The sequence below is a fragment of the Echinops telfairi genome, unplaced genomic scaffold (assembly GCF_000313985.2).
Source record: "Echinops telfairi isolate 266 unplaced genomic scaffold, ASM31398v2 ScPeMD7_22;HRSCAF=79, whole genome shotgun sequence".
NCBI lineage: Eukaryota > Metazoa > Chordata > Mammalia > Afrosoricida > Tenrecidae > Echinops > Echinops telfairi.
Window position 1 is genome coordinate 5706619 of NW_022103919.1, and position 11095 is coordinate 5717713.

General features: G+C 47.8%; 1 protein-coding gene across 2 annotated transcripts in view; it reads left to right on the plus strand.

Annotated features, from left to right (window-relative positions):
- The first annotated feature begins 1527 nt into the window (after positions 1–1527).
- FUBP3 (far upstream element binding protein 3) overlaps positions 1528–11095 on the plus strand; it is a 55296-nt gene continuing 45728 nt past the window's right edge. For both annotated transcript variants that reach the window (XM_004713253.2, XM_045288546.1), the window contains exon 1: positions 1528–1611. In XM_004713253.2, coding sequence (XP_004713310.1) covers positions 1528–1611 — 84 coding nt within the window. The remainder of the gene's footprint in view (positions 1612–11095) is intronic.

The following is an 11095-nucleotide window of genomic DNA, read 5'->3' on the forward strand; positions in this document are numbered from 1 at the left end:
CCTTCAAGTTGATTCCAGCTCAACTCGGCAACCCCATGTGTTACAGACTAGAATTGCTTCATGCAATTTTCTTGGCTGTAATATTTCTCGGAGGAACCCTGGTGGCATGGTGGTTAAGTGTTGGGCTGCTAACTACAAGGTCATCAGTTTGAAAACATTAGCTGCTCTGAGGCAGAAAGATGAGGCTTTCTACTCCTGTAAAGAGCAATAGTCCCAGAGACCCACAGGGCAAGTCTACCCTGTCCTATAGGGTCACTATGGGTTGGAATTGACTGGAATGGCAGTGAGGTTGGTTTGAATCTTTATGGAAGTAGATCACTAGGCATTTCTTCTACTGGATGCCATTGGGTGGATTTTAACTGTCAGCTTTTTGTTATTATTTGAGGGCAACTCTTTCCACCACTTAAGGAACCTAACCCAAAGCTTAGGACCCAATTGGAACCCGCCATTAACAAGATGTGTGTGGAAGCCTCTAACCTCTTACTTGTGGAGGAGAATGTAGTGGGTTCTCAGTTGGACTTCTGATCAGAAAGTCAGCAGTTGAGAACCCACTGCTGATCTTCAAATGTGAAATTTCCCACTTCCTTAAATATTAACAGCCTCAGAAACCCACAGGGGGCAGTTCTATTCTGTCCTACAGGGTCTACCTCAAAGGCTCAGTTGTATTCCAGCACCAAGCTTCCTTGTCTTGCTTTGGCAACGCCATACCTAGTCCCTACCAAGGGAGGGAAGCACGGCCTAAGCATTCCCAGAAGCCCTCTTGCAAATGGTTTTGAATCCGCAGAAACGGAAGCAGTTACAATCCTGTGATCTTTCTTGTTCCCGAGCCTCCGCGTTGGTACGGCAATAGGCAAGAGCATCCACGATGACTTTCCATTGAGGGCATCCATCCTGAGCAGTGTCACCGGGCAATCTCAGGGAAATGGTATTGGTCCACCCTGGTGCAAACTAGACTTAGGCTGGGGACTCCCTACAAATGTGCAACACGGATATTTTGGGGTGTTACCCCTTCTTCTTCATGCCTCCTTCTGGATCCTCAGAGCGCCATTACGAATGTCCAGTCCCCAAATTCCAAACCAATGACTGTTTTCAGGAGGGGCTGCGGCAGGTTTTTAAGTGAACCTTAATTGCTGGGGTGTTTTCATGGGAAAGCCACGTGATTCCTCTCTGAGATTCCAAACCGTCAACAAGTGGGCACCTTGGGGGCTCATCCGAGTCTAAAGGTTCTGCCAGGATACTTCCGATGGGCTGAGCGGTGGGCTATCCATCTGGATTCGATGGCAACCTCTCGCGCTGGGCCCGCCTCTCACGCCCTTAGCCCCGCCCCCAGCTTCCGACCGACTCGCAGTCACGTGCCCTGACCCCGCCCCGCGGACGCGGTTCCACTCGCGTCGAGCGTCCCCGCTTCGCTTCCGCCGGAAGTAAGGCGACTTTCCCTTTCCGGCTACGGGTCCCCAAGCGGAGCGGGTTACCGGACCCGGGAGCCGAGCAGCGGCGGCGGCGGCGGCGGCGGCGGCGGGGGCGGTAATGGCGGAGCTGGTGCAGGGGCCGAGCGCTCCGGTGGGAATGAAGGCCGAGGGCTTCGTGGACGCTCTGCACCGGGTCCGGCAGGTACGAGCTCTACCAGCTGGAGGGAGCACGAGAGGCCGAGGCGGGCCCCGGGGACGAGGAGGGGGTCGGGCCTGGGGGTCGGGAGGCAGTCTGGGCCGACGGCTCAGCTGGTCCCGGCGCCTCCTTGGGACTCCAGCGGCCGGGAGGAGTCAGGGGGATGAGCCGCCGTCGCGAGGCCCAGGCCTAGCCTGTCGGGCGACTGTCCCAGCTGCCTGCAGCCGCTGAGCGAAGATTTGCCCAGGGCGCTTGGCCCCTGGCACGTCCCAGGACCCATGGGGCAGTCTCCGTGGGGTTCTGAAGTTCGCGTAAGGAGGATGCTGGCGAGGACCTGGGTGAAGACAGAGGGCCGCTGTCCCAGGCCCGATAGCCCCGTAAAACTTGGGGGTGGGGAGAAGGGAGACACACACACACAAACAAACCCCCCCATCATTCTTGAACCCTGCATTATTTTGAGGGTGGAGTGGGAGACACGCGAGGGTATTTTTGGCTGCTTTATTGGAGCTGGGGGGGGGAGTGCTAAATGGACGTGGGTGGTCCCCAAGAGACAGAAGTGCCGGTGGCAATGGTTATTCTTTTCCGTGGGGGAGAATGTGAGTGATAGGGATTCGTTCCAGCAGTGAAACTTTGTGAGGCAGTTCGTCAGATTGAAACCCGTTTCTACGAGGTTCTAAGCTTTCCTTGAGACTGAATGTGGGAACTGCCAGAAACTGCTCTAGTCTCTGGACTGGTGCAGAGAACGGACCCGGGGTAAGTTTCCAACAAGTTGACCATAACGTTTAAACGTCCTCAGCTGGGTTCTTTTATTTTCCTCACCTCGCCCTGTTTGATTCGCAGGTGCACTAACTGACCCTTTAAAAAGCTGGGCTATAACCATTAACTGCTTGGTTTCCAACAGAAAGGGCCCCCAGGACTCATTGTAGAAGAAAGTCTCCATTGGGATACTTGAAGATACAGTTTTTACATCTCTTTTCCGTTTTCCAAGGGAGAGGCCCCTGACTTTCTCACATACTGGCTTTGCTTTCTGATGCAGGTGCTCCTATAGGCATGATGGAAGAGCCCCAGAACATACTGTGCCACCCAATTTTTTTCTTTTAATGATACTTTGTTACTTACCGTCTTAACTGCCAACCAGTGCAGTGTTATTCATCTAGTAAGATGTCAGAGCCAACCAGTGGCTATAATCAGTGATCCTGCCTTCCAGCTACCTGGCGTATGTTCGTGCTCCCTACCACATAGGCCCTGGACCTTGTTTCTCCGTGGCTACTAACATGAAATGGCTTTCGCCACGTGCTGATGAGTGGCGATCCCCCTGTTTGGCCTTCTGTGTCCTGGAAGAATTGTCACTGTCCTCAGTTGGCAGAAAGCCTGAAACCACTGCTATGGACTCGATTCTAGCTCATTGCAACCCTCTATAGGGTGTCCGAGGCTGTAGATCTTTTCGGGATCAGAGAACTTTGTCTTTCTCCTATGCGGAAAGCCTGTAGTCGAACATGTAATGAAGTTTGACCCATTAAGAAGCCCTTTCCACGTTTCTTGAGCCAGTGGTTGTGCTTGTATTGGACAGCCTACTCAAGAGCAAGGGAGAGCCTCAGGTCAGTGCCGCCCCATTGAGGAGGTTTGCAGCAGTGGTGTTCACTCCCAGCATGAACCCCACTGGAAGCGTTCCCAGCTCTGAAATGCACCACTGACTGGAGCCGTAGGCGCATTGCTTCCGAATGTTTACAGCTGGAGGTCAGTACTTTCGCCATAGACAACATAGGCTTTTAAAGACAAAGCATAGGCTAGATTTCTGGATAATTCTAGGCTTATTGTATAGATTTGCATTGGCCAAAATGAAATGTTAGAAATATGTAATGTGTGTTTATACAAAAAAAAAACACAAACACCCTCCTTCCCCCCACTGCCATGGAGTCTCATAGCAACTATATAGGTTCCTAAGACTGCAGATCTTTCGAACAGAGGGCTTCCTCATTCTCCCACAGAACACTGGAGGGCTCAAACTGCTGACCTTGCAGTTAGCAGCCCAACACGTGATCCACTAGGCCACCCAAACCAGACTCTGCCATCGAGGCCATTCAAGCTCATAGTGACTCTCTAGGGCCGCGCAGAACTTCTCTTGTGAGTTTCCGGAGGCTCACATTTCAGGAGTAAAAAGGGTCTCTCTTTCTTTGGTTTCAAACTGCTAACTTCAAGGGTAGCAGCCCAACACATAGTCTACTACGCCACTAGGACTCCTTAGTGTGTGCTTCTTAGTGGAAGCATCGTTTATAAAGTTGACAGCTGGATGGTAGTGGTTCTGCTTCTCCACTGCATACACAGATGTCGAGATAAAAAAAGTTCCCCTCCCAGTAAAAGTGGGAATAAAAGGCAGGGTTGGGCTGTGTGTAAGGTCAACAGTTAGAAGAGATGGGGCTAGTTTCTACTCCGTAAAGCGTTACAGCCTCAGAAACTCACCGGGCAGTTCTACCCCGACCTACCGGTTACTGAGTTGACATTGACTAGATAGAGAGCAGTTTGGTTTGGGTTTGAGTCTATTGTAGTCAAATGACTGCAGAGTTCTGTGTGTTATCATTAAGCTATCATTTGCAGAGCTCCTCCTGTGATTGTCACACGCTGGGCACTTAATCTGCAAGATTGCCTTATCTTAGAACTGCAAGTATTTTGTGCTTGCTTATCTAGAGGGGCAAAATAGAATGTGAGTTGACCCTGCTAGGATTTGAACCTGCGGTTTGTACTAAATTGAAGGTGTAGCGTCTAGCACCTAATCCACTAAGCTTCCCTTCTGGCTTCTTGAAACCACATAAAGCCTTTGGATTCTTTGTGACAAAACAAACCCCTTGTTACTGTAGTTCATATGAACGTGATGTTCGTCAGTCCAAAAACACAATCTCTGAAGATGTCACAGAAAATTAACTTTTTGCTGTAACAGTGAAGCTCAGTTCATTCATTATGTGCGGCACAGGTGGGTGATTTATATACACGCTGTAGGGAAGTACCCGTAGTGCACATGTATGGAACTGTCTTCTGCTTTGGTTCCCTTGAACTTGGGTAGTCCCATGTGTAGTACTCCCAAGGCATTGGCAGGTTAGCACCAAGCAGATCTTCTGAATTGCTTAGAGAGGACGCTTCCCAATGTGGGCAGGATGGAGGCAGCAGCTCCGGATAGACCACCTTATTCCCTGCCTGTGTTCTGCAGCTCTGGATAGACCACCTTATTCCCTGCCTATGTTCTGCACCTCTCTCCTCGTTGATTGCTTAGACCCCAGTGGCGAGGAGATGATGAAGGCAAATTTAGAGTGTGATAGGTGCAGATCTATTTTACTGCCTTTTTCTGCAAATCTATAGTATTATAGATGCAGATTTACTTTATTGCCCCTTTTCTAAATATAGAAATGTTCCCAGAAAAGCCATTGCCAGTAGTTTAGTGGCAACCCTCATCGAGGACACACACTTGCATGTTAGCAGGATCTGATAGCACAGTGCATCATGGATGCCCAGCATCCTTCCATGAGAGACCAGCTGTCTGCTGGTCATCTAAATAGCAGAGGCTCTCTTGCCAAACTGCTAATGCTTTTTATGACTTGTAAGCTCCTGTTTTGATCCCGCCCGCCCCGGTCACTGCCTCTGCATTGCACAACTCACTCCAGAGGAGTCTCTCCACTACAAAGTAAATGGTACCTCCTGGAGTTGGGCATTGTGGTGGCCCTTTGTCCAGTTAATTGTGAGCAAGATTATTGTCCATTGTAGAGCCATAAAAGGTAACCTTTTGACTGATTTGAGGCCTGGAAGCTATTCTTTACTGACATCTTTGGGGGACTGTGGATTAATGTGGTGCCACAGAAGTTCATGGTCTTCCAGAAGATGCTGGGGCGGGGGAGTGGGGGTGTAACCCCCACTTGTTGGCCATTACATACTTTTTACTGGTTGTGAGATGCCTTTGCTCACTTTATAGGTGAGGTATCTGACTGCTGGCAGAGACCAGTGTGTTACTAGCTCAGTCGGTGTAAGTTGTGCTGCACAGCAGACGTGCTTGCCCAATGGTTGACTGCTATCTCAAGTCAGCGATATGGAGGGGTGAACTCCTGCATGCACACTCACGTTAGCTCTCTCACATGCCAAGGGAAACCAGTGCCTCCAGGGAATCCACAGGCTGTGCCTGTGTCACTGCTTTGGTGGGACCTCAGTAAAAGGGTTTTGGTGGCGCCAGTGCCCGTTTGGCTCCACGCCCACATTTATGGACGCCTGGAACTCCACATCTGGCATTGAGCAGTAGCTGGTTAATGGACACTACAGGCCCCTGTGTGCCTTCGAGGCTTTTCCCTGTTTCCGCTGAGCTGTCTGTATTTTAAAGTCTGAAAGCCGAGGTGGATGATCACACTTTGGTTTCTTCAGCCCCGGTTACTTTGTAGCTGCAAGGCTGGAGGATGGGGCGCAGTGGGCCTGCTGGCAGGCGTGTTCTTTGAGCTCCATAGTACCGACATTTGGAAATCAGAGTGATCCCATGTAAAAATCAAGCTCTAGCTCCTCCGAAAACGAGCATGGGGCCGAGCTGCCGCTGTGCCACCGCATAATGTGCACGTGGTACTGCGAGATTCCGGTGTGCCTTCATTCTCGCTGCTGTTTTACACTGCCCATTGCAGTGCTTAGTGGACAGCTTTTTATTCCCGAGTCCTTTTCCAAATTGCAAGCCCAGTGTCTGCAGTTTTCATTTGTGATTTCTATGGAAAACATTCTGGGTGGAGAATTGGGAGATCCGAACCCCCTGCAAGTCGCTGCCTGACCTCGGGCTATGCGCCCCTTTCTCCAAACCCACTGCCATCAGTTGATTCCAACTCCAGCAACCCTGTAGGACAGAGTGGAACTGCCCCGTAGGTGTCCAAGACGGCACATCTTTGTGGAAGCAGGAAGCTTCATCTCCAGAAGAGCACCTTGCAGGTGGCAGCCCACATGGAGCCCGCCATGCTGCCAAGAGTCCATCTTTATACAGGTGATTATTAGATTTCCATGGGAAAGGGCAAGATCAGTAAATTTGGGGAAATGCAGGGTTAAAATAAAAGTGAGTTGGCATCTTCGGCACTTTTGAGAAGCCCTGTGTGTGTGGGCGCGCGTGCGTGTTTGTTTACATGCAAGTAACCCGAAGTTATATCATTTCATAGGGACCCTGGTGGCCCAATGGCGATGTGACGGGCCGCTATGCAAGGGCAACACTTCACAGTGAGAGCTTCTGTCTCGGCATATCAGGGAAAGGCATTGATCGGGTTATTTTGGTGGTTCTACTTTCTAAATTTTTAGTTGAGTAGCCACTGCAACCTCCCCTACCCATTCAGTGACAACAGTTCCGATTCATAGCTACCTGAAAGGTTGTAGGTTCAAACCCACCAGCTGCTCTTCGGGAGAAAGATGTGGCATTCTGCTCCCAGAAAAGATTTACAGCCTTGGAAACATTCCGAGGCAATTCTCCTCTGTCCTTCCTGCTCACTGAGACATGTGCGATGCTCCTCTCCTAGCCCCAGTTTGTGCATACCTTTTATTGTGCTGCTTTGCCTTCGAATTCTCCCTCTTCAAAATCTTGTGCACCCAGAGTTTGGGATGGAGACACTTGGGAGAGTATGGCCAGTAGCATCTCTTGGAGACATGAATTGCAGTTTTCTTGTAGTGCCAGGTGGTAAATCATTCGCAAGAGTTAATACTGTTAATGGAAGTAGTGATTTGATTCAGATTACCTGTCTTCACTTGAGGATCGGCTGAGTCCATGGCTTCTCTTGTTAGATGCTGGACCAACGCAAAGATAGATAAGATAGGTTTACAGCTGGCTTCATCTCATCATGAAATGACTCACAATTAAGACATTGCACATTTGAAAACTTGGAGCCAAAGGGAAATATAGCTGTTTTCTCAGAGGCACCAAAAAATCAAAGCTCACTGTCATCAAGTTGATTCCAGCTCATAGTGACACTATAGGACAGAGTGGAACTGCCCCAGTGGGTTTCCGAGATGGTAAATCGTGTGTGTGTTTAATCTTAGTGGCATATAATTCACTTACACAATTTAATAGTCTGTTCATATTAAGAAGAGTTGTGTAATCATCACAACAATCTATTTCAGAACATTTTCTTCTTTCTTGTACTCTCCCTCAACCTCCCTTGTCATGTCCTAGGTAATTATTAATTCAGTTACTGCCTTTGTAGATTTACCTGTCCTGGATTTTATACACAGAAAATCATGCATAATAAAACAATAAACAAAAATGACAACCAGAAAAATCTCAAATGAAAAGAAAGCAGAAAATATTAAAAACTGAGGGGGGAAATGGGTCACATTGATAAGATGTTACATTTTAACCTAAGTACCTCTGTCATAATCAACTTTATAATGCTCTCTGTCTGATAGCAAAGCTATTTATATCCCTGATCTCTACTTAAAGGGGATTCACTGTAGGCTTAATCCATGTGTAGACCCTGCAAATAAAATTTAAGCTTCCACTGTTATTGTTGTCCATAGCCTTCTGCAAACTGAGCATTCAGAATTTAAGCTATGATGCCTTTCCCTGTTCTGGATTTGGATTTTGTTGACAATCCTTGGATCTCACAAGATTCAGTAGTATGCTTCTTCCACAAGGACTTAGTTGATACCTCAGTTAGATGACTGCTTGTTTTAAGACAAGCCTTAAAAGACCCCGGACACTATTCATTCTGATACCCTGGCACCATCTGATGTCTTCACCACATTTTGCTGGAGCACCCATATTATCAGTGATCTCTTCGTGAGGGTAGTATTGAGTAGGGCCATGTCATATGCACCAATTGTTCTTAGGTTAAGGCAGCAGTTTTAGTGCAAGCCCCAAATCCATTCGCTTATCTATGGTTTATATATGTGAGACTATAGATCTTTATGGGAGTGGAAGACCTCATCTTTTTCTTAAGGAGCATCTGGTGGTTTTTAACTGCTGACCTTGCGGTTAGTAGCCCAACACATAACCCACTGTGCCACTGGGGCTCCTCTCCTGATGGCACACAACTAGCTAATAAATCCAGTAGTTCCTGAACCCATCCCTTCTGCACTTTTAAAAAGAACTTGGTTTGAAAGCAGAGATACTGTGGTTTGAGGTCACTGCACCAGAACTTGAACACAACATTCAAAGGTTACTAGTGGAAATAAGATGGAACATAGAAGAGCAGACTGATACGTTGCCTTGCCTGTGGGAGTGTCAGAGCCAGGATTCAAGTACAAAGCTGATAAATTAGTCTCTAGGGGGGAAAGGGGGCCAAGAGTGGCTCAGGTGATCTAGACATTTTGCAGCTCTAGAGCGGTGGTTCTCAACCTGTGGGTCTCGACCCCCTGGGTCGAACAACCCTTTCACAGGGGTCACCTGATTCATAACAGTAGCAAAACTACAGTTATGAAGTAGCAACAAAATTAATTTTATGGTTGGGGGTCACTGTATTAAAGGGTGGCGGCATTAGGGAGATTGAGAACCACTGTTCTAGAGCTTCCAGGTTAGGACTATTTGTCCTAGGGGGCACCAAAATAATTGAGAAAGGCCACTCTTCATAGCAGGGAGGGGGGGGATTTCCTAATAATGGCCTCAATAAGTGAGTGCCATTTATAGGCAGTTTATAAAGTGCATTGCAAACAAATATGGGTCGTTTAATTCTGTTCAAATGTGAGTGGGATGAGGCTGTCAGAGAAAGCTACTGAGAAATGTTTGATTGTCATTCAAAATTACTTGTTTTGTTAACGCCAGTAAATAGGGCAGGACAAGCAGGGGCCTCATCGCTAAATGACAACAACAGCTGCCATTCATTGAGCCCATGTGCTGGGCAAGCACTTTCATATACCAGTCTGTTCCCTGGGGATCACAGAGTCCCCAGGGTATGCTAGAGGGAGGTGGCTAAAGAGAGACTTTGGGGTCAGGTGGCAGGAATTCAAGTTCTCCTCATCCCATTTACTACCTTGGTGACTTTGGGCAAGTTATTTAACTTTCCTGCGCCTCCGTTTTATCATTTGTAAAATGGAGATGGTTGGTAGTAGTAATAACTTTTGTAACAAAAGCTAATCAGACATCGGGAGACTATTCTTCTGGAGAGGTGGATGGGTAGTGGTTGAAGGGGACGGGAAATAGATTTTTAGGGATCTGTTTCTCCATTGACATGTTGAGGAAACCAAAAAACCCATTGCCATCGAGTCAATTCCAATTCATAGCAACCCTAGGGTAGGTCGGGTGTTGGAGACCTTAAATCTTTACAGAAGCAGACAGGCTCATCTCATCTTTCTCCCATGGAGCGTCTGGTGGGTTTGAACTGCCAACCTCATGGCTAGCAGTCCAGTGCTTACCTGACAAAACCAAGCTATAAACTTTAATCGATGGACTTGTATATGTTGTTATAATTATCCATCAGTAAAAGGCCTTTAAGCACTGGCATTTTTATTGTTCCTTACTGTGTGCCCAGCATTGTTCTGGGCAGTTTGCACTTCTTATCTCCTTATCCCCGTGGATACAGTTCCATGCAAACTGGCTTCAACTTCCACAGAATGTAATGAGAATAGTAGCTACTTCATAAGGTCATCGTGGAGACTAAGGGCACGGTCAGGCACTTAGTAAATATGTAGGGAGTCTTCTAGATGCTGTCTGTACTATAGGATGCAGTAGGAACTAGTAGGGTGCAGAACTGGGGCTTCGCTCCACTTCCTGGTGCACAACACACACCACCACCACCCCGAACCCTCACACTATGGTTCCACAGACTGCCCTCTGAGATTTGCTCTCACCACTGGGCTCTCCTTCTCGGGCCACATACTGTTTCCTCTTGCAGTGGAGATGGGGGCGAAGAGACTGCCTGTCCCCCCCCTCCCCCCATGTATTCTCCAAGGTCCAGGCAGTGCCACTCTGGGTCACAATAGGGTGGAGGCACTGAGTAAGCAGGTTTGATTCTTGTTCCTTGGATGGGATTGTGAGTTGTATCCCACTGCTTGCTAGGTCTGTGAGAATTGGCAGTGGTAGGACACAGGATGTGGATGACTCTTGGCATTCAGTTGGTCTCTCCTATTTCTATTTTGTACAAAGTAATAAGTAAGGCATCTTGAAAATATTCGCAGTGTAATATTCTAATTTGCAGCTGGTGCTGAACCTGTTGTCAGAAAATACTCCTGAAAGTGAACCCTGAGAATAATTTCTTACTGTGATTTTGAACTTCAACATAGCGCGTTTCTGATTTTTGCCATTTTGGTGAGCCCCCAATACACTGTTTATTTAATATTTTTTAAAGAAAATGAAACCATTATAACTAGAAACCTTTTCATGGATCAAATGTACATAAGTATATATGTTTATACATGTACTTACCCAAGTCACTGTGTTACAGCTCTCTAGAAAACACTTGGTTAATTGGCCTCCACATTGTACAGGTGCCCAAGGTCACGCCCTTAAAGGACTCACTGGAAAGCTAGGTTTTTTGATGGACTGCTGGTCCAGTGCTCCCCCCCC